General features: G+C 41.1%; 1 protein-coding gene across 6 annotated transcripts in view; it reads left to right on the forward strand.

Annotated features, from left to right (window-relative positions):
* Nucleotides 1–522: 522 nt before the first annotated feature.
* tmem117 (transmembrane protein 117) overlaps nucleotides 523–24,565 on the forward strand; it is a 54,080-nt gene continuing 30,037 nt past the window's right edge. For 2 of the 6 annotated variants that reach the window (XM_028000981.1, XM_028000954.1), the window contains exons 1-3: nucleotides 523–905; nucleotides 3,811–4,121; nucleotides 19,832–19,964. In XM_028000981.1, coding sequence (XP_027856782.1) covers nucleotides 3,883–4,121; nucleotides 19,832–19,964 — 372 coding nt within the window. In that variant the 5' untranslated portion in view covers nucleotides 523–905; nucleotides 3,811–3,882. Of the gene's footprint in view, nucleotides 906–3,184; nucleotides 3,471–3,810; nucleotides 4,122–9,806; nucleotides 10,059–19,831; nucleotides 19,965–24,565 lie in introns of those variants that run through there. The other 4 variants (XM_028000989.1, XM_028000963.1, XM_028000972.1 and 1 more) reach the window with 3 other exon arrangements.

A 24,565-nucleotide genomic window follows, 5' to 3' on the forward strand; every position in this document is an offset into this window, starting at 1 on the left:
CATTGCACAATGCAAAAATACAAAACAAAACCCAAAAAAGCACATAAAGGCAAGCAGGGACAAAAGCAACATCAGCTACAATGGTCAGTTTTGGTCTCCTCAACTTTGTGTCCACGTTTTAATTTATTTATTTGCTACCAATGCAGTTTCTCTTCTGGTCAATGCCATATTTTTGAGATTGATTTCTAGCCGACGTATGTCTGAAAACATTCAATATATATATATAAATATATATTTTAAAAATCAGTCAAATCTCATCAGAACTAGGGCCAGGATCTCAGTGATGCACGGTGATTGGCACAAAACGGAAGAAATCTGAACTTTCTTACATTTAAATAGGAAACTTTAACAGATAATAGGTTACGTAGTATACGTTTGTTAAGAAGTAATTTCGTGTACTGCCCTCCCGATGTTTCAATTGTCAAAATAAAGCCTTATCAAAAGTGTTTTGAGGGGGGGCAAAAAAACTGGTTTTCGTTTATTTTGAAAGCGGTAAACGGATGTGATGTGATCGCACTGGCTCCAGCTCGACTCTGGTGGATAACATTGCGTGGAAAATAATGTTAAGTCCGCTGTATGGAGCCGACCTCCTCCGTCCACGCTCCGGCGGCGCCACCGCCAGCTTCCCGCCGAGTGCCCGCTAAAGAGCTCCTTCGGGCGGGGGATGTTCTGCGGAGTCTCCGCCCGGCGTGTTCACGGGCCGGGGGGGGCACCATGGCTTGAGGATTTGGGGGAGACTCCACCGTACGCTGCTGACAACAGGTCACATGGATAATCCCTCTCCAAACCAAACCCACCGTATCATCCCGTGTTTTGGGTGATTAGAGCGCCGCTGTCGGCTTGATGCGGGAGGTGGGCAGCTCGTCCTGGCTGTCGACTGAGAGGAGAACGGCGTGGAGGTGCAGGTGCGTTCAGGGAACAGATGATGTCTTAACTGCGCTCCCAGACTGGCCGGATTTCGCTCATTCCGCATCTTTGTAAAGGCAGATTCATTTAGGTTGTGTAATCGGATACGTTTTGGTTGGGGATGTTGCGTTTCTAACGAGAAATGTGGCTGATGTGAGATAGTTAGAATTGACCAGAGGCAGCCGAAGTAAAGATGGCTCATTTAGTGTCTGTTTTCTGCAGCACCTGCCGAGTGTCTGTCATGAGTAAAAGGAACTAATATGATCATATTCAGTGATCATAAGTAGGGAAATGATAAATGACTGCTGCCACATCAGTCCATTTGCAGTCAGTTTATTGTATGAATACCTCACTAAGGTAAAGACATCCTCATTTTCTTTATCTATTATTATTTTTATTCTCTACCAATTCTCCAATGTTGTCATGCCATACCCTTTTTTCACTTACTGCTTCAGATTGGGAGTAGAACTTTAAATGATAGTTCTACTGACCATCACTTATCAAACAAGAGATGGTCAGTTTTTCTCCCCGTTTTGCTGTAAATGATAATGTAGTCGAAATACAAACTTTTAAACCTGCACATGCCCCCCCCCCCCCCCCCCCCCCATGACATCAAATAGGCCAACTAATTTGATATTGTGTATCTTTTCCTTTCTATTTATTCCTGTTTTAAGTTAATCAAAAGGTACATCTGTGATCTGTAACAATACAGCTCTAGGTATTTTGTTATTGGTGAATTTGTGGCTGACCTTTTTTTTTGCTGAAGTTGTTGTTTTGGCGACTACGTCTCCAACTACGTCATTACCACCAACCCCACCTCCACTAGTGCATGGTTTGGTGTCCAACAGTAATTGGAAATAGCTTTGACTTAATATCAGGAGTTTACTGTGTTGGCTACATTGATAATGTAACCTCTTTGTTTTAAGGCCGGATAGTCTCTGTCACAGCTTATACACTGTAAAGCATTCATATTCAACAGTAACAAGCATAATCTTTTCACTGATTAAAAGTACTATAACAGATTGTTTCACCTTCCATGCCAATATCGTTAAAATCAAGCACTTTATTTCACAACTTTCTTCAAGTATTGAAGTTCATTTAGGGACATAAATTATGCCATAATTTTGCCTTCAGAAATATGCTCTAACTCAACAAGAACTTGGTATTAGTAGAAATGTATTTTATTGCTTTTTAAAATGAAATAGTTTGACTTTAAAAAACAAACAAACAAAAAAGAAAAACATATATTTTGCTGACATACCTAAAAGTACGTGAAGGAACTGTTGTGGAAAAAAATCCTATTTCCAAGTACTGTTCAGGTAAAATCACTCCATCAGGTTTATTCATGAATTGTGCACAACTCAGAGAGCTTGTAGGACAATCAATAATGTCAGTTTAGCTCTGCCAGGCAGAGACAACACATGAGTTTTATACAAAAGGGATAAGGGATCCAAAGCATGGGAAACAGACTGGTTCCCATGCAGCTGTGAAAATCAACGTCCAACCTTGTACATGTAACCCAAATAGCTTTATCTTGGTTGGACTATACAGGAACTTAGAATAAACATATAGCAATACAACTAGCAGATGTGACCTTATTGTAATTTTTCCACATCAGTACTTTGCACACAGGACGAGGGCAGACCTGAATTGCCAGATTTAATTCTGAAAGATCCTTAACAATGATTTCCACCCGAGCTGTTATTAAAAATCCCCCAGAAAAAACAATATGACTTGTATGATATGTTCAAACAAGAAAATATTAAGATTTGTACAAGTTAAAGTGCTGAAGATGAACACTGTCATCATTTCAGATTGGTCAATCATGACCATATGCATCATGGTATGGAGGTCATCAGTCTCAGTCTCTACCTGAAACTTGCAAGCTTCTGAAGAAACCCCCTTGCTAGCTATAATGTTTGCTAACTGATTAGATCCATCCTGGAGCTGATGTCATTATGATGTCATGCATGCAAAGCAGAATATAATTCACTTTTTAAAGAAAATTATTTAGTAAAGTCCTACATTTGGACATATATTTATTACTCGGTTGTGCTTTGTGTTATTGAAAAAACAACAGTGGATGTTGTCTTGAACAAGTGACTGCAGCGTGGGAGCCAGCCGCTTAGAGTTGGCATTTCGTGACGAGTCAAACTTTGGTGCCGGTGAAATTCAATATCCACATGGGTGTTCAGACCGTGGCAGCCCTATTTCCGGAGCCGTGATATCATCCCAAATTTCCGCTGCGAGGGGTATTTTAGGAAAAGATGTCAAAAGCAGGGAACTCGCTTTGGAACATTCAGGTCAGTAAGGCGGCTGCAGAGAGAGGCGGTTCGGAGCGGGTCTCCGGCAGTGGAGAAGAGCTGGATTTGGAAGCGGGCAGGCGGACTGGCTGCTCGGAGTGTGTTTGGCAGGTGTTCCCTCCAAAGCCTCTGCATAAAGCTGCTACAGTTTTTTCGGTGATGCACAGATCTGACAGGCTCAAAGGATAAGCCTTTAAAAGCCTGCGACTGATAGCTTGGAGAGCTTGTAAGGCTCTGCAGATTCCATCTTATCCAAGAAAGGTACAGTCCTCCTTTGAACGATTTGTTAATGGTGTCACTTAGGTGTCTGATCCCAATCTCTTTGGGACATTTTTGTATTAATATAAGGAGAATACTGCAGGGTTTTTTTTTTTTTTCATGGACGCTTTACTATTTGTGGTGCTGCTAAACTGATTTATCTGAACTGAGAGCTAACCCAATCCACATATACCATCAGTGATATTCAGCTCTCTAAACTAAAACCTGGGAGGCAATGAGGAGTGGGGGTTCTCCTTAATCTGCTCTCGCTGATGTGATTGTAATTGAATCTGACTGAAAGGGACACTTCTTCCCCCTCCCCTCCTCTCTGTTGTTCCTCCAGGTGTTTGTGCGGCTGAGGGGGCTTCAGCAGGATGGAAATAGATGCCTGTTTTCGCTACTACTTCCAGCACCCATGGTCGCGTCTCATCGTGGCCTACCTCGTCACCTTCTTCAACTTCCTCATCTTCGCCGAGGACCCCATCTCCCACAGCCAGACGCAAGCTCACATTATTGTGGTGGGCAACTGCTTCTCCTTCCTGTTCAACAAGTACCCGGGCCTCGGGTGGAACATCCTGAAAGTTATGTGCTGGATCCTGGCCATTATCACCGGCCTGTTAGCCGGGAAGTTTATATTCCACCGCCAGCTCTTTGGTAAGTCATGCGCTCGGTAATGCACTGGAATGTGCAGAGTAATGGCTTTACCATCCTTCCTGGGCTACTCTTGTTGTGATTATTGAGCAGTTAAAAAAAACCAACTTGTACTTTCATTTGCTTTTAAGTTCTGTTCTGGTCTCGGGTAAAGTTTTTTTCTCACGCCTATCAGTGTTTGTACTCGTCTGCTAAAATTGATTGCTGCCCATCTTCACATATGTCCTGTAGCTGATGTAATTTGCTATCCGTTCAATTCACAAAAACTTTTGCCTTGAGCAAACTCTTCTGATACCTTATCTGAGCATAAATGATTTTATGAAAACAAACTGATTGGATTAACATTATGAGGCACTTGTAATGCAGAAATGCGAATTTCCATTCGACCTTTGCATTCAGAATAGCCTTTTAGGAAAACATTTGACCCTACTTTGTTCTGTGCCAGAAATGTAGCTTGAGTCAGTGCACTGACACCAATGAATCAGTATTGTCTCTTAGACAACGCTTGCTTTGATAAACCAGCAGTGTTTTCTGTCCTGGAAGTACAAAAGAGCTATTTCATCCATTGTTTATTCTTCAGTCACCATTTTGAAGCCTCATGTTTAGCATTTGAGGTCAGTGTAGTCTTGACTTGATCTGAATCAGACTGGGAACAAAAGGCTCATGTCATCAGCATATGGTAACTACCTATCAATATTTAGAATCAAATTACACATGGTCCAATCACAGATGACTGGACCATCATCATCCTGGTTAAGCATGCTGTTTTAGAGAAAGAAAGCATGTAGAACATTTTGAGACAAACCTTTTAATTTCATCTTTGAAGTCAGATGCTTTAAACTTAGACTGAAGTCCAACTTTGCCGTGCTTGAAAAGTTAAAAAGTGGTCTGAAATATTATTTTGAAGCACAAAATGTTTTCCACTAAACCATGTCTTTGAACTAAATACAATTTGCAAATTTACATTTATGATTAACGTTTCTTATAATAAAGATGCATTAAGAAATTAGCTTGTGACTTGAATTGGCTGATAATTCATCTTGACTGGTGACGAGCTGGTCGGCAACTTTTGCCCAGATCCCTCTTGAAAATGAGATTAAGATCTCAACGGGGTTTACCTGGTTAAATAAAGGAAATAGACTCACAAATTCAATGGTTTTCAATCAATAAATGTACCACAACTGAGGGCAACTAGGATGTGCTGACCATTGGACTCTATGGTGTTTTTACTAAAGGGAAAAAAACCCTCATAGTTATCTTGTTTCAAAGTGTTAGTAAAAGTTTTAAAAGAAAATCAAAAACCTATTCAGGTGGCTACAATTCAGATGATACTTTTGCAGTTTCGGTTGTATCAAACTCAACGCTTTTGGATATGAAAAAGTGATGAAGTGAATTCATACCCACCTCTGGGTCATTTTGTGGAAATTGTGAAAGGACTTAATTCAGCACAAAACTTAGCAGACACACTATACTTGTCCGTATTGGAACATATTATATTTGGAAATGTTGACAGCCTTTTGGAAACCTCACTCTTAAAATAAGGGGCTACGTTCCCTGGTGAATGCACACAAAAAGGTATGTTTTAAACTTGCTAATGCTAAACATGCTAATTGTTCTAACTGCTAGTAAAAGATGCTGGAGACAGTTTAAAATGTCAGCAACAAATAACTTTTGTCTTTGTTTTAAAATAGTTAAATTATAGTTATTAAATTGAAGTTGACTAAAACTGGCCCAAGCTTAACAAATGATTCATCTGTCTATCTTTCTCATTCACTATTCTTTTAAATTAAACCTGAAGATTCTGTCGTTATAGCTAGTTTAAAGTGTGCTAGATGTTTTTCTCCAGCTCCCTCCCTTCACCTTTCACACCTCTATAACAGATTTCCTCTCTGTTGTTAGCCACTAATCATTTCTCTCATCCCCACTTTCAGTTCTGACCAGTTTGTGTTTCCAGTAAGAATCTCTTCTCTCCTCTCAAATAGGCCGTGGCTCCGATCTCTGCAGCGCTTCGCTTATTCAAACTGAACAGCAGTTTGGTTTTTTTTTACCTCTCATTGAACTCTCTCATCATGCTTCACTTAGACAGTAATATTATTGAGCGCAATGGGTGCTTTGGATGAACTACTAATGACAATAATTGGAGGACAGGGAGCGGTGATTGTGTGAAGGATTTCAATCTTTTCTGACCGCAGTAGAGAGGTAAAAATGCATAATGACATGAAAGCTGAAGCAATATTAAAACCCACAGTAAGAAGAAAAAGGCTACTTTTAAGAACATTTCGTTATCTACACAAAACTGTGTTGTAGGCATAACAAACCCCAGCTGCTTTTCCTTTTAAATTTTTTGGTGTCAGACAACTTGTGCTTTCACGTGTGGGTGTCTTTTGTAAAATTAATTAGAGCCGAGATATTTTTTTTTTGTGCCGTGCGTGAATGTGTTCACCCTGTGAGGATTTAGATCGGATGGGTGAAGTGAGATTTAGACAGAGAGGCAGATGTGGAGAGTCGGAGAGACAAGAGACGTCCTGCGCAACATTTCAGTGCATCATCACCAACCCAGGTGAGCCAGGAGTGTTTCACTCTATACAGTCAGTGCTTCAGCCAAATGTGTTCCCCTGTATTTACTGCAGGCTCTGACCACTCCCCATTTTACATGTTTTGAAAGAGCAATGCTTAAAATGATCTAAAAAACCCCAACAACAAACAAAAAAAGATTTCAGTGCAACCTTTTTCAAAATCTGTTTCCTTTCATGCTGTATTTTTTTTTTTTTTGTACCAAAGACTGTGCATCTTGGCAGCAACTGTGGCGACTCACCATCAGTCATCTTGGCTTTCACCAGTCTGTTGTGGTTTACACACCGTTTAAAAGTGAAAATTTGCTGTGCTGTTTAGGTGACAAGATAAAAATATTGTCTTTAATATAGTGTAAGTAGTTACCAAATTGCTAAAGATGGTATATCCAAAGATGGTTTATATGGTATAAACTCAGATTGCTCTCATGGGTCGTCTTTGACCTCGTTACCGAACACTTCTCCCTCCGTCTAACACGACAACACCTCATTCACCACAGCTTCATCATCTCTTTTAACTTGGACCATCCTTTCTCCAAAGTGGAATGATGAAGCAACATCCAACCTCTACAACAATTACATTTAATCCAGACTGGGTCAAGATTCTAAATGCAAGGTGTTGTCTTTTTGCAGGTTGCAGAGAAACCAGAAACATTGGAGCCAGATTCTGATATGATTCTGGATGAATATTTGACCCCTCTCATGTAGCTCAGTCCGTTTGCTTGCTACTATCCAAACTTTCAGGGACATTCTGCAAATTTTCAGTAGGATTGAGTTGATCAGTAAAACCAATTTTGATGTGTATGTTGGCGCGTTGTTCTCCAGCACTCAATTTGATCAAAGTTTCAAATATCCAGCGGCTAATTTGAGGGAAAATTTAATCACTTGGAGGTAGTCTTACATCTTTCTCCCATCCCCTAGTGAAGCATACCCTCAGCATGATAATGCCACCACCATACAGTTGATACACTATTGTTAGATTTGATAGCATCACCCCGTTAATTATTTCTTGTTGTTGTGGCTAAGTAATAACTTTTGGTTTATTTGTTTCTCTAAAAGGTGTTTAGCTACATTTAAGTAGACAAACAAGCCTCATCTGAACACATATTCCAATTTATTGAATATGTCTTCATCGGTGAACATTGTTTTGGAATGGTGAAACCATTCGTTTGCAACCTCCCAAAAAAAGATGACGAGTTATACTTGTCCGGAAAATATTTGGCCAGAAATGATACAGGTTCCTTCTCCAACATATCCAGATTCAGTAGTCCTGTGTTGTTTTAAGTCATAGAGCAGGCAGGCACCATATTGTTTTGCCGCTGCGTCTCGTGGAGGAAAATCTAATGAACTGTTGATGATGAATAACTTGTGACAGATTCTGTGATTTAAAGAGAGGACATTTGAGATTCAAGGGACGACCTCTTTCGTGCAGCCACTCAAGGCAATTTGTGATCTTTATTGAGTGGGCGCTAGCCGACTACATCTGGTAAAAAAAAAAAAAACGCGGAAGTATGGCTGTCACAACTCATTTGTCTTGAGGTTTAATAGTCGCCGGTTTTGTGAGAAGCTCATTTTTATTCGTGCCGTTTGTGCCTTAGATCGAGTCCAGGTGTTTTCTGATCAGTGTTTTCAAATCAAGCTTTTCTTGAGTGGTGAAAGACATGGCAGTAGGTTGTCGAGATTTTACACACAACAAGTAGTAGATAAAAATATAAAATAATTCCCTGTTACCAGTGTAGAGTAAAGACACGCTCCATACTGAAAGTTTGTAATCTTCCAAAAGTAAGGAAGGAAACTTTTAGCTACAGCCAATTGCAAAGGTGTCTAGTTAGAAGAAAACATTCAGAAACTAATAATATGTTATTTATGTTAACCACACATGAGATCTCTGTACTTCTCAAGGAGTCTTTAACTTGTCCCCCCAAAATAGGAGATGATTTTATCTGGCAAAATCTAGCAAAGTCAAATTTTTTTTGAAGAGAATAAGATGTTTAGATAGCAGATATGGTATTCTAAATATTCAAAATATCAGAAATCTCTTCTGGCTCCATACTGTCTTTCTATCCAATAAAAACTCAAGGGGTGCTAACGTCACTTCTAACTACGACCATCACTGTCCGGTCAACTGTCTGACATTGTTTTTTGTACATAGAATCTAGCATAAATATTTTATTTTTTTTTTTTTGCAAGATGCACCACCTCATCATGAGAGTTTTGCGTTATACGTATGGCTTTGCAGTAAATGATTATCTCGTCCTCTTAATGTGAAAAGTGAAAGCGCTTCTCATTACAGATTCTCATGCTGCCTCGTCTCCAAACGTTAGCATAATGTATTCTCTAATGCCTCCCCAAGGCTTTGGGGATTCTGCAAGGTAAAGTGAATGATAATTTTTAAGCCATGTCACATATTTTTCTAAATCTATTAAATCCTCGCTTTCACTGAGTCTTACATTCAATCTGTCTGCTCTGTCTCCTCTTTGATGAGTCATTTCATACTGTGTGCAGCACAAGAAAAGGTCAAAGTTGTGGGAAAAGCCTGCTTCGTTTGGTCAAGTGTGCTATAACAAATGGATGTTCTCCTGTTCTCTGTGTGAATGTGTGTGTGTGTGTGTGTTCTCTGCTGGGCTGGAGTGTGCTGACCCTGTTGTTGCTCCTCTTGCTTCCCTCTGTGGGGTCTTGATGATTGTAGCCTACAGGAAGCCATCTGGATTCTGTCATATGGTATTATGTAGGAAGCAATGGCTGTGAAAGCCTATCTATGTATAGCACTGTGTGCCAAAATATGTGGATTTGTTGGGGAGGCTGTGTGGGTGAGAAAATTCAAGAATTTGTTTGTAGCCACCTTCTAATTTTCTGTCCCCGTACACAGCAGGGAAAATAAGTGTACTTGCACTGAAGATTTATTTTTTTTATGTTTCCCCACTAGCGAAGAATGGACAGGTCTGTCATTTTTGTTGTAGGATAAATGTGAGATGGTATCCTAGAAAAAAAAATCCAGAGAATCCCACTGTAGGATTTTTAAACAGTCAATTTCCATTTTATTCCATGAAATACATTTTCATAGAAAAATAGAACTTAATATTTGGTACAGACATGTTTGTTTATAATCCCAGAGGCCAGACGTTTCCTGTAGTTCTTGACCAGGTTTGCTCACTCATCCATGCACATGTGCACCAGATCTTTCAAGTTTCTGTGTTGCGTTTCAATTTCAGCTCCCTTTAAAAAGATTTTCCACCAGGTTCAGATCTGGAAGCGAGCTGAGCCACCCTAGGACCCTGAAGTGGTTTTTCGGTGGCAACAGAGGCAGAAGAAATCAGTGGGTTGTGATTCGAACCCCCTCCCCGTCCATCTCTCCAAGTCTTTTGACCTGGTAAATCGCTATACAAGTAACATTAAAATTATTGCATGTATTGTTTTTTTTTTTTTTAATTAATTATAAAATTGAGTAATTACAAACTAATTGTATTAGTTTTGTAGTATGAATTGATTAACAGTAAAACTAAGCAGCATTTATTTATTTATGTACTTAGCTGTGGCTTTTGGGCTTCCATAGCAACGTTGTCACAAACAAAGCACTTGTTTGCACTTCCCTCAGATTGCAAGACTAGCAAAAGTGGACAGCAGCCAAAACGAAAATGCTATTTTTACCAGAACTTGTTTCTGTTTTTGGCCTGGAGTCAACACTTGAGTAAAATGAAACAGTTCAGCAGACCTCTTAATGGAACAGATACCATGGCCCAGTAGCCCCTCTTCGTATCTTTGCTCAGCAGCAGTCTCCCTGTGGAGGGAGCTCCTTTGTCATCTTTCCACCTTTGATTTATTATCTAGGTACTTAGTAACAGAGGAGTCAAGCTCTGGGGAGATCAGTCTTGTCTGCTAGCAGCCCTCGCGCCCCACCGTGGCCTGTGGTGATGTAAATGTGTGCTATGATGAATAGGGATGTTGTTTTCATACCAAGTTAAAGACAGAAATGAGGCAGGAGAAGGATCCGGCCCTCCTTGGGGATGCAAAGGAGGCAGAGTTGTTATTTTGTGTTTTTAAATCAAGAGAGGGTACAGCAGACTCTGCATCCTAAGAAGATGTTCTAATGTGGCCCATATATTAATGACAGCTGCTAAACGGGGCGAGTAGCTTTGTTTGCATTCCTTGTTGAGATTTATTCAATATTCAGTACTCCAGAAAAGTTAAAGTTGATACAGTGTTTACTCCCATACAGCAGTGCTGCAGCCTAATAACTCAACATTTATTTGTTTTTGTGTTGTCTGATGTCTGACCACCAACTGGCTTTCCATTAACAAAGAGGAAAGGTAAATAAAAAGTCACTGTGTCTGTGTTTACATTTCTAGGACTTGTAGGGAGTGAAGACTGCTTTGGGTTCAAGGTTTGTAATGTGTGTCTTGCTGTAGCTTTACATCCCATTCTCAATACGTAGTTTTTTATAAGGTCAGACACTGATGTTGGATAAAACCATCTGGATTTCATTTTCTATTCCAACTCATCCAAAAGGTTCTCTGTCAGGTCAAGTTCTGCTACACAAAACTCTCTTGTTCATGTCCTTATGAGTGTTGTTTTGTGTAGGGGTGCACAGTCATGTTGGAAGGGGTAGGGGTCGTCCTAAAACCGCGTCAAAAACGTTGAGAGGATGATGCAAAGAGCTTGGTTGCAGCCGCTAAGTCACGGAGCCCCATTTCATCAAGCTCTGTACACATTGTTCTTGAGCAAATTTAAAGTAGAAGCACTCTGCATTCCGAGGTGCCGGATTTTATAGAGCTGTGTCAGTGGCGGTAAATTGAACAAATCAATAATTTGGAGTGATGACCCGACATTTAGGCGTGTAGCATACCTGCTTCCCGGAAACGCTAAAAGCAATGACCTATGCTGCATCTTCTGGCTTTAAATAAGACATTAAATAAGTTTTTAAATGTAGAAAAGGATATTGTTGTAAAACAAAATAATGCACAGTGTGTATTGGAACAGCATCAACTGAAAAAATGACAAACCAATTAAAAAATATATTTTTTATGTATTTTTGTTGAGTCTGGCAGGAATCAGGCGATTACAGTTAATTCACGATTTAACGAGGTTTTTCACATATTTTGATTTGGAAAGGTTTGCATATGAAATCATTTGAAAGCTGTTCTTTTATCCAATTTGCTTGACAAGAACTTTCATTTTATAATTGTAAAGCTTACATGTGACAAAAAAAAAAGCAAGAAAGGGGCAAATACTTCTTCATAACTGTGGTGTGCAGTTACTACTTCACATAACGGAACAATTGTACAACCATGATGCCATGACTCATTTGTCAATAACCCCAACTCTCCTACTCTCCTTACAGCACAGCCTCTTGAATTGCTCTCTTTTGAAGATTTGTATCTTTCTCTTGAACTGCTCACTGGCCAGAAAATACAGCACAGGGTCCAGACAGCTGCTGAAACTACAGAGCGCTTCACAGAGCTCAAAAGCCGCACAGAGGCAACTGGAGTCCGGCAGTTTCACCAAGCTACGAGCCGGCATGAAAGTCAGAGCAACGGCCATGATGTGATAAGGCACAAAAGAGGCTGCAGAGACGAGGATAGCTGCGGTGATGAGTTGCAGAGGCTTCCTGCTCGCTTGCTGGAGTTCCTTGTTCCTTCTTTCTCTTGAACGGTGCCTCAAAACAAGAATGGTCATTATGGAAAAGGCTAGCATGGCACTGAAGGGGAGCAGAAAGCACAGTGTTGTTCTAATAATGGGAAATATTTTGAATGGAGGGACAAGATTGTGGACGTGACTCGTACACATGTTGGAGTTTTCACAAATAGTTACAAATAAGTCTGGAATGATGCCCAGAAGAAGTCCGAACCATGTCAACGCCGAGCAGATCTTGGCTTTACCCACATCCCACCAGCGAAGAGAGCTGGTGGGATGGACCGTCCCTACGTAGCGGTCAAAACTGATCAGACTGATGAAGATGATGCTGCCATAGATGTTCACGTCGAAGGAGATCCTTTTGATTTTGCTGAAAATCTGTAAACTGTCAAGGTTTGGGATTTGGAATCTGAAGTAAACCGTCAAAGACAGAGTGAGAAGCCAGGCTGAGTCACAGAAAGCCAGGTTCAACAGGAAAACGTGGCTGGGTTTAAAGTTTTTTCCTAAGCAGGTGCAGCTTAGCAGCACCACTCCGTTTCCTAGCATCCCCACAGGAAGGGTAAAGGTACACAGCACCAACAGGGTGTAGCGGTACCACCGGTCATTTTTAAAATGCCAGCAGATTTCTGTAGATTGATTCAGGATCTGAAGAATCTCAACTGAAAGAAGTGAAATCAGTGTTACTAGTTTAGTAATTTATACAACAGAGATAACACTGAGGATAGCACTGTAGCTACTTTTTTTTTTTTTTTTTTTACACGTTTTGCATATACAACCTTCCTTATATTTCAGTGACTGGTGCACAAAGCAGATGGTAGATAGGCTGTCGCTTAACACCCATTAATGACTGCGAGATTAAGCGTTTTGCACACCTTTTGTGTCTGATCTCGGTTGTCATTTCTTTGAAATCTAAATATGTATTTATGTGCAAACTCCAGCGGGTGCAGCTTTCGTACTACAAGCAACAGGTGCAGGAGTCGCATACAGAAAGAGAAAAATGTTTCCTCACAGCTAACCCCGACTACCACCTTTCTGGAGACACTGGATGACAGACGTTCTCCCTTCATGCCTATATGGCGTTAAGAGTAATGCAGTACCTTCCAACATAAACTAATTCAATAGTACATTTTAGATATTTGTTGTGTGTCAAAACAAAGCTGATTAAACAGAAGCGTCATGAATAGAAGTATCATAACCCTGATTGTCAATATGTTGCGGTATATTTCAGCAGCTGTAGGAACAGTTGTTGTTTACCTCAACACACTGTCTTCTGTGCTGCTGTAAGAATGTGATATTTTTGTTCAAGGTCACACCTTGAAAATGTCATTCGTAGCCTTAACTCACACATGATTTAAGGAGTTCAACAAATCCTGCGGGGATGATTCAGACTTTACTTTCAATCTGTCAGGTAAAGATGTTCCATTTTAGAAACTCCAACAGGATTGAGTCATTGTATGCTACGACAGAACATAACGCATCATCCCCTTCATTAAGCAGGAGATTAATTGGAGCATCAAACTGTTCACCACTAATCAGATGGGCCTAGATCAGATGGGCAGATATCAAGCAGAAGAATGTGCTGAAAAATATATTAATTGTCTGCAGTCTGAGCCATAAACCTCAATGTTCAGTGCACCAAGCTTCTATCCAGTAATTAATCTGGTTTATTTTATGATGTGATATAACTGCTCCGAGATGAGCACTGGTTCAGTCCGTTTTATTAACTCTCATGCACGTTTTGGGAAATGTGTCCACTGCACCCACTCTCTCTCAGGGCGCCTCGTATTTACAGAAGCTGTCTCCATAGGCTCTGAGCGTCAGCGGCGTGTCCAGGAAGCGATTGCTCGGTTTTCCCCCCACGCATCTCTGAAACCCGAGGGACTGCCGATCTGATCTATGTCAGCTGCTGTTTTCACTTAATTAGCGATGGCACTCATTGCGTGCGCTTGAAACGGGCTTTGGCAGTGAACACGCATCCCTGTCTAAACACTTGCTTTCATACGGTAGCAGGCTGCAATACAGTTCATTAAAGATGTACTAAAACCAGCTATCTGATCGAGTGAAGTACGAACTGAACTGAACCGACCTTTTTCAGATGTGTCAGACGTGTTGCAGCTGAGAAGCTCCGTCATGACGAACGCAGACTGATCACAACTCAGACTGCCTTCAGTCCTTCTTTACGGGCTGTGTGCTTCGCATTAATCTGGAGCTGTAGAGTGGAAAGCTTTACCTCAGGGACTGTCGTGTGTGTGTGTGAGTGTGTCTCCCTGTGCGCATGAGAGACTGAGTGGGTGCAAAAAAGTAAACAGAGGATTAATTCGTCCCACCGGTTAAACAAACTTAAATAGTTGCTTGTTCATGTGAGCCGGTGTACATTGTTAACCAGATCGTGAGCAATCGCAACCCTTACACTTGTCTTCACATTTTGTCACATTATAACAAATTTTAGTGTCTTGTTGGTATTCTATGTGATACTCCAACAAAAAGAAGGGCTGCGTTGTAAAGTGGAAGGAAAATTAGGATTTTCAAAGGCTTTTCTAAATTGAGATCTGAAAAGTATAACCTGCGTTTCATATTCAGCCATTTTTACCGTTGCTGTGGTAAAAACTGTTGCGTTTCTTGAACGGGGAATCTTGTCAGAGTTGATAGGAAGATGTATGAGGCTAATTATTTAGTGTTTGTATTGCTTTTACAGTTTTTATTATTTTCACTTATTTATTATTTATTATTATTTATTATCAGCACTTTGTGACTGCTGTCTGAGAACGGTGCTATATAAATAAGATTTACTTACTTACTATATGCCAATCCTGTTAGAAGCCTGGAGCAGAGGTCAGCTTTCAGCAGGTCAACAGTACTAAGTTTACAACAGCCAAAGATACAGTGGAATTGTTTATCATTTAGGAAAACCTATTAATGTGTTACGTTGGTTCACACAGTCAAGTCCAGTACAGACTTCAACAGAAAATATGAGCCGAGACTTAAAAACTGATATTCACCAGTGCTCTCCATCCATTCTTATTAACCTTGAACTATCATGTGTGGCAAAAAATATATGTTGCTCTCTAGATATGCAAAGCAGATAGAGACGTACCGTAGAAGAGTTGTGTCATTGCATCAAGAATGGATCTCAAGTTCAATGAACAAGTCCGCAGCGTTTTGCTGAAAAGTTTCCCTCAGTTACATCAGGTTGTCTGTCCTGTCAAAACATGAGATCCACGCTTGACTAAATTATTCTTATTCACTTTTTGCTATCAATCTGGCCACTCTTTCACGCCGTCTGCTCATTCAGAATGCTTCTGCCCGTCAATTAACCAGCACACCCAAACATGAACACATGTCACCTGTTCTGTCTGTTCATTAGTTGCCTCTGTTTGCCAAAAAGTTGATTTTAAAATCCGTCTCTTGGCTTTTAATGTGTGAAGGGTTTTGCTCCCCGGTACCTCTCTTCAGCTTACGTTTCACCGTTTTGTGGGTTTTGTTTTAGTCATTTCAATCTTTGGTTTCGTTCTGCTTTTATTGTTTTTAATTTTTTTAATGTTTTTTTTCTTTTTTATGGCTTGGTTTGATCTGTTTCAGTGTCGTGCGACACTCTGGTAAAACAAATAGTCTTACAAATGTAATTTATAAATAAAATTGATTTGCATTCACACCCTAACTGTAAATAAATCTACCACAATGTTTCATTTCACTTCTGCTTCACAATTACGTATGATTGTGTTGATGTTTCCCCGTAAGATTCAAGCAAAGTACATTGAAGGGTAGGGTAGAAACATTCAAGATTTCCTAATATTTGTTATCAAAACCCATCCCTGAGTCTAACTGTTTTACATGGAAAGAGAAATTATTAGCTTTACTTCCAGCTGGCTACCATTTTTTTTCTCCCCCCCCAATTCATAATCAAAATCAGTCACCATTATTCCCAGCGTCAGCCTTATGACAAGGTATCTGAACCGATCTCTGTGGTGTCCGAGTATCACCAGTAGAGGGAGACATAGCTGCACCTCTGATTTTAGCAACCACTTAAGGGTGGCATCGTTTCTGACAGACTGGAAAGTCATTTCTAAAACCCTGCCTTTGCAAATATATGACGAGCTACTTCGATAAGAAGACTTTATATTTTTAGTTTGCATTGTGTGAGAGTAATCGGGTGATAAAAAGTGTCTCCTCTCCCTTTTGTGTCCCGGTTGTGTTTGGGTCAGTGTCCACTCCATTTGTCTTGTGACTGTTGTTGTCCCCATCTGGACTGAGCTTCGCGGTGGGACTGAACTCATGAATCATTCCTTATCAGGGTGCCTTACTGCAGGGAGGCACAGTGACTCAAACCAAGCTTTGGCTGAGTGGTCTTGAATCACCTCTGTTTACATCTTGCCCATATAGGATTGTGTGTGTGTGTGTGTGTGTGTGTGTGTGTGTGTGTGTGTGTGTGTGTGGGCCAGGTCGATTGTGGAATGTAGCTGCTTTAAAAGTCAGATCTGCCGATACACATTGTGTGTGCACTAACATCTAAGCCATGGCTCATTGGCTGTGGAGGCAATTAAGTTCACCCATGCAAGTCAACTCAATTATGCAACTGTGATGAGTCCTGGAGAATCACAGAGCAAGACGTACGCACGGCTTAAAGCTCAGCCTCTTTGATTTCTGACCCTCACGATCCTCAAATTAAATATTTTGCTGTTCAAGTAAATATTACAGTTTTAGTTGTTTTGCCGTCCAGGTAAATACTCGCAACTTTCAATTTTGACATCAGATCAATTGTCCAAAACACTCTTAATTACTAGAGCACTTAACCTCAACAGTCATTTCCTTGTTCTGAGGTACCTGCACGAAGGAGGAGGGAGACATAAACAATTAACATTGAGCCAGTGGAGGCTTAACAGCATGTAAGACTATTGGAGAGGAAAGCAGCCAGGTTGTAATGGGAAAATAAATGGAGCATTCTGCTATTGCTGTCTCTGGCGCGCTGCGGTGTTTGCGCGCACAAACACACACGAGCGCAATCGCTCCTCCGAGGAGCTCTTCACTGAAAGGGATGCTGACTGAGCTGGAGGAGAGAAAAACAGAGGGTTCTTCCTGGGAAAATGGACGCTCCTGGCACCGGATCACAGCTGGCAGAGATGCGGCGCACAGTGTTTCTGTGTGAGCAATACGCTAATAAGCGGCAGAAATAGAATCGTGTACTATAGCCCAGCTAACTCATAGAGGGTTTTTTAATTAACGCCAGGGCTCACTGCATGAAAGCGGAACTTTCGAAAGTGCTTGTCAAATGCTTTGAAGTTTGAAGCTCAATTGTTCTTTGCTTTTCTTGTTTTCCCCCCATCAGAGAGTCTAACTAAAATCAACCCGCTTTATTGTTTCGAAAGCAACTGAGGAAAAGACCATCCATCCATGATAATGTGCAATTTGTTTAATGAGTTATGTTTAAATTTGAGTACTAAAGTTATTTTTTAGTTCCAAATAGATGGAAGAGTCTTCCGGGAAGGCTAACTGCTTCCCTACTAGCAATGTTTTTTTTTTTTTTTGTTTAACTTATGTTTGCCCTAACATAAGTATTTTTCCCACAAACCCATGGCAGCTAGGTATGACTTAGTTGATTGATTCTCTTTTTGAAGGTACGCTTGACCAACCTGGTAAAGCAAATGGAGAACAATCTATTACCATAGATTCCTGCAATTAGCATTGCTGGATTTCAGGAAAAAAAATAATCTCAAAATCTATTCATTCATCCATCCATTGTCTGAACCTACTTGTCTGTGAGCTGGTGCTAGCGGCCATTGGTTGAATTTCGCGGTACACCGTAGACAGATGACCAGCCCACGTTACATTTCCTCCTTTTTCTCGATTGTCGTAAGGATGGCTATGCCCTAGTCCAAGAGCTTTTGCATCTTTTTGACTAAAATCCCAGCCTGGCCATTACCGTCTTATACAATTTTATTCAATTCTCATCTCCCTTCATAGCTCAGTCTGGGCTTCCTCCCAATAAGCTCGATTCCTCCATTAGAATTTCAACCGGGTCGCTTGGTGAACAGAAGCAGATTTTGGAAACGATTGCAGTGACTTTCTGCACTGTTTTAGAATAGTACTCCACCTGTAGTTTTAGCAATGGCAGTGGAGGACAGGAATAAAACCGTGAAGCTCGTTCTAGCTATGAGTACAAATATTGACTTAACATTAAATCCTATCTACTTCAGCTTACCACTTCTCTCCTTGCTGTGTGGGATAGTTGTTTACAGAGCATGCAGTTCCGGTAAGCTTCATAGTGTCGAACTGGCGCATTACATGCGTCACGTCCAAATATTAGCAATTACGTAAAGTTCAGAACTTTGAGTCCAAGCCTCCAGCAAGCAATCGCTTCTCAATAACCAAGGGCCTACCTAGGTCCTTTGTATGAAGTAGAACAATGGGTTCACACCCATTTCTTAATCTAAGTATTGCTCCTTGCAATTTGTGGTTACAGGTTTCTGATTATTTGCTTATCTCCTCTCAGTTGATTACGTGGCGTGAAGAACACGAGGATCATGGAGTGAAAGGATGATTTAAAAAGCGGTTATGACTTGAAAACTTTTGAAACAAATTTTGAAGTCTTTGTACTTTCTTAATATGTCATAGCTACAGTTCATGCATCTGATGAAATCTTGGCCAAACATTTCTTTCCATTATTTAAAACACGTAGGCTTTGAGCTTTTGAAGTGACACCGCTGGTCCTGTTGCGAATGTTTTGAATTGCGACCAAAAAAACAAAACAAAAAAGTCCCCTTTGAGTTTCATGTCCTTCAACTTCTGTCGTTTCTCATTCATTGTTTTTCGAAGCAGTTTGACCCTGGTCTGACTGGTGTTGGTGGTAAATGTAGACCGTCAGTCCGCCTGCGTGCTGTGAGCGGTGTGGGTGGCGGATCAAGGACACGACAGCTGTTGTGCGATTACATTATGCACGTCTAATTGCACCACATTTGCCATTTACCAGATCTTTGACTGATTTATGCTTTCTGTTTAGAAGAGAACAAAATGTGAGACCTTGATTTAAAGACATCGCTTCTTTTCTGTTTGTCACGAGGATGAGATCGCAGCAACTAGCGAACAGCGGTACCACAAACCCAGTTGTCATGTTGAGCTCTGCTCGTTTGATTATATATTCATAGCAGAAGGCTTGCAGATCTGCATATCTCATGTTCTGCCAGAAAGATATTTCCCCACAATTTAAATTCAAGGGCAGAACTCTGGGAAAAATGCCATGAATCTGAAATAATGTCTTAAATCACGAACTACCAACGCACGAACCCATCTGTACAAAGAATGACTAAAATTAGCCTGAGGAGACGTCTTTTTGAGCATTTCCACATTACCACCATATATAAAAAGGTTCCTAATCTAAATTCCATCACCCCATCGAAAGGGACATCATTGATTTGCGTCACTAATTTATTTGCCTTGACCTTCGTTGTCACCTGTTGACACGCTCTTTGAACCTGCTACTGACAGCAGCGTCCTTGTCCTTGTCGTGCTTCCCTTTAGGTCGATACCTGCGCCTGAAAATGTTCCGCGAGGATCATGGCTCCTGGATGACCATGTTCTTCAGCACCATCCTCTTCCTCTTCATCTTCTCACACATCTACAACCTCTTCCTGCTGATGGCTGGAAGCATGGGGTAAGACCGTTAATCTCTTTTTGTTTGTTCGTTTGCCCCATTCCCCCTGCCACGCCCTCATTTGTTAGGACGATAAGTGTGCTTCCGTTCAGGTTGTTTGATTGATTTTTAACGTCTCGCCTGAAGAGAGACTCGATATCGGTCTCACTAATCAGCCCAGACTTTAAATCACTCGCAGGAATATGAGAAACGGGGTTGGTTAATCCTGAAAAAAAATTAAATAAAATTACCTCCAGAGCATGCATTTATTTTCAAATGATCATGCTTAATTCTTTTGACACCTCTCTGGCACAAAACAGTATTTCGGGAGATTTAAAAAAAATTTTTTTGCTGCCTGCTGGCCCAGATTTTTACCTGCTGGGAAACTGCCATGTGCACAGCGAAGCTTGACACCCGCACATCAGGCTCATGACAGGAATCCGTTTATGCATTTGCAATGTGTCCATCCAAAGGAAAGAAAACATGCTCTTGTAGTCAGCCAGTCAGACTGAAGGTCAAAGCGACATGATTTACTGCCTCGCTCCTTCGGGTTGCATAAAAAGCCCAGGACCAAATATTGTGGCAGGTGTCTCTCCAGCAAGCAAGCTGTCAAAAAACAGCAGAGGCCAGGATTGTAATGGGATCTATCTGTACCTCTGTGTTTTTTTTTATTTCTTTCCCCATGCTAACAGGAAGCCTCGGATATTTATAAGTTACAGACAGATGAAGGATGTTACCTTACAGACGTGTTTTTGTTACAAATATACTGTATATATATATATATATATATATATTTTTTTTTTCTTCTATGACCAGAGGGATGAGTTTGTATAATCAGGCCATCTGTCACTCTGGCCAGCTCCGTGACACCGGCATCCATCTCATTCTTTCTCTCTAGTTGGCCAGGAAAAAGAGAAGCGAGAGGGGCAGGTCCGCTGGGACGATGGATGCTGCTCGCTCAGGGAAAAGTTACATTTGCAGTTGCACTTAGTGCTTCTGTCACAAAGAGGATTCCTTTTTATCTCGATACGGACTCCCATTTCAGCCGTGAAATGTCAAGGAAAAGGAAAAAAAAAAATAGAAACAGACCCACTTTGAGACTGATGGTGCATTTCTTTTAAGAGGGTTTCATTCAGTGACACCCAGAAAACCGTTAAACATGGAGGTTTTACAGTGTCTTGCAGAAATAGTCATAGCTCCTGAACCTTTTCAAAGTTTGAAATGTGTTGCTATAAAAATGCAAAGCTCAACATATCTTGCTGGGCAATTGTAGAAAACATGAGCCAGTTACTGTGCAGAACCACCTGCCTCTGCAATTACAGCTTAGAGGCTCACATTTCTGCCCATCTTTCTTTGTCAAATTGCTCAAGCACTGACACATTTAAATGGAGAGGGTCACTGAACATCAGTTTACAACTCTTGCCATAGTTTCTCAATAGAACTAAGTCTGGCCTTTGACTGGGATACTTTAACACACCTGTACTTGATACTAAGGGTGTTTTAACACCTGATAGTCCAGTAGACTCTGTCCGATTGGAGACCAAAATTGCAATATTTGTTACATTGTCAGTTGATGCGGTTCGCTTTCACACTTCACGAATCAAACTCTTTCAGCAACTCATTCCCCCCCCTCCTGTGGTGGCGCTGCACCAAGAACCACTGAAGGAAACGACATGAAAAGCTCTGAAGAAGACACTGCACACAACTTCTTTCTTGATAAAATGAAAATAAGGATGGAGAGGTGTCAGATTTTAGCGATTGTAGGATTTTGTCTTTTGTTTTGTAAAAGTCCAGTAGCAATAGGTACGCACATTTGTTCTGGTTGCTCCTTTTGAATGCTCAACATGTCCAGGCTTTCTGTCTGTGGATTTAGCGCCACTCTGTGATTTGGTCAAAACTTGGGTTATTCATCTGTAGCGTATGAATGTGTGCGTGAATTGGTGAATGACTGTATGTAGTGTAAAGTGCCTTAGAGTCCTCTGGACTTGATAAAGCGCTATACAAGTACAGGCCATTTGCCATTTACCAGCCTAATGCTCCTTCAAACTTCACCACTTTACCCCTTGTTTATCTCACATGTTCTTTGGTCTTTTATCTTTTATTTTATGATTCTTCTGTCACATAAAATGGCAATAAAATATTAAGGTTTGTGATTGTAATGTGGCAAGATGTGAATACATGGTACTGTTCTTGAACATTTTCAAAAGCAAATAATCTCATTTATAATATTCTGATAGGCATGTTTTGCATGATCCAATTGCATTATCTGTCACAGAAGGCACCATGTAGCAAGAACCAACTATTGAACGTAAAGTGACAAGGCACTAAGAGCAGCAGCACCCGTGTAGCTCTCTTTGCAAAGGCAGATGGCGCTGTTGTAAAGCAAGAGGACCCGCCACCTCCAAGAGCAGCGGGCTTGTCTCTGCAATGTGCTCTCACCCACACTTCCCTCCACCTCCTGTTCCTCTCTCTCCCCTCGCCGCCCGTCCTCGCTCCGCTCCAACAGATTGTCCGTCGAGGACTCGGACCCTGCCAAAAGCCATTAGCGCTCACATCTCTGTTCAAGACCGACACGTAAGAGCAGCGTCCACCCTCTGCCAGGACGCTGCCTGTGGAAAAAACTGGCTCTAAGCTGCAGCAGCATTAATGCAGCAGAGTGAGCTAAAAGGTGATGGAGGAAGGGAGGGAGGGATGGAGAACAAGGGCTCCAGCTCTGATGATGCGGTGAAACTTAAGTCTTTTGATCTGTGTCCAAACCCTATTTGCATCCCTCTCCTCTCTTGTCCAGCCGGCTTCCGCCGCACCCCAAGGCGAAACCATTGTAGTTTTTGTCACAGCCCAAAGAAAAAGTGTAATATCCCTTTGTTGCTGCAGCAGTGCCTCTATGGGAATTAGTGCCGCTTGAGCTCATTGATCTATCTATTGTGGAGTATTTATTTATTTTAGCCACCAATGGTTGGTATTTTGGCGTGAGTTTCAAGTTCTGACATCAATCTGTGATGCCGCACTGCAAGGGGGATGATGTCCCGGCGGCTACACACACATTCTCCTCAACACACACATACTGTTCCTGTTTTACATTTTCTTCAAGTTGCAGGAATATGTTTATGTGTGGGTGGCAAGATAGAATAGGACGGATTGGGTTTGTGTCTGTAACCCCTCTGTCTCCCAGGCCTGATTCTGTCTACCCAGCGGCCGCCCTGCGCTCATTAATATGCCTTCATTTTCTCTGACCTTTCATTTGGACTTGAGCTTGATTTAATTAAACCCAGAGATACATGCACAAGGAAAAGAAGATAAACCGTGCCGGCACCGGGGCAGCAAACAATCACCGATAAGAGATTGTGTATCTTTTTGGATGACAAGTATTTATTCCTGCTTAGCGATGTAAAAAGGATTCATCAGGGGCTGTTATCACTGAGCACAAAGAGATTTTCAGCCTGTGTAATTATACACACGTAGGGCCAATATTTGCACAGCCACTTCTAGGTCAACACAGACTACCTGTTCCTTGGCTTATGTCATAGTGGATTGTGGGGGGCGGAAAAGACGTCCGATCTCAGTGACGGCCTGGGAACCGTAATCCGCACTTGTTACCAAATCCTCACATCTGGACTATTTGCATTTTAATGCAACTGTCAGATTAGTAGGGCGCTGTTTGTGTGAAACCGCAGGAGTGTGACCGCCCAGGGAGTTCGACGGGGCTTCATGAATGTTCCGTCACACCGCTCGATCCCATTCCGCCGCCTTACGGCACCATTGCCAGCCAAAATCAGCCCCTAATTAGGTGGTGTTATTTAATTAAGATGGCCCTGTGTGTGGTGCATACATTAATCAAGGCTAATTTGGAGGAAAAGAGGACGTAAAGTGTGTGAACATAGAAGGAGAGAGGGGAGTTGGGAAGTTTGAGTGGATCTAATGAAGACTTGGGAGTAGGGCACTGGCGATTGAAGTGATGTTCTGTTGAAATGTTATGAACAATTAATTTCTTGTCTGCAGAGATGACTCTGTTGTAGGTTGAAAGTATACATCCAGCCCATGTGACAAGACAGAACATGACATTGGGTGATCAGGAACAGCACAAGATTTTCTCAATATCTTGGAACAAACTAGGAATCTCAATAAATAATTCACCAATCATGAACTCTGTTTAAAGAAACGGCAAGCAGACTTGAAATTATTTGTAAAAGTCTATTTAAATAAAATAAAATGAAGCCATTTCTCCAAAAGACATTTTAAAAAGTCAGACTGCAGTTTGCAAAAGCACACAAGGACTAAGGACAAACTGGGATGATTGTAAGTCTGGGGACGCCATCCCAACTGTGAAATATGGGGGAAGTATGATGGTATTCATCATATCGTGGGATTGTATTGCTGCAGGAGGAAATGGTGCACTTCATAAAGTAGATGGTATCATGAGAAAAGAACATTATGTGGACATATTGAAACAAGATGTAAAGACAACAGTCAGAAAGTTCAAGCTTGGGGGTTAATGGGTGTTCCAAATGGACGATGACCAAACAACCAGAGTAGTTGTATGCTTTACACAGACAATTGGTGTTAACTGCCTCCTACCTTTATTTTCTACTTTAAATAATAATTAACTTCTTTGCAAAGAGCCA

The sequence above is a fragment of the Xiphophorus couchianus genome, chromosome 2 (genome assembly GCF_001444195.1).
Source record: "Xiphophorus couchianus chromosome 2, X_couchianus-1.0, whole genome shotgun sequence".
In the NCBI taxonomy this organism is placed as follows: Eukaryota; Metazoa; Chordata; class Actinopteri; order Cyprinodontiformes; family Poeciliidae; genus Xiphophorus; species Xiphophorus couchianus.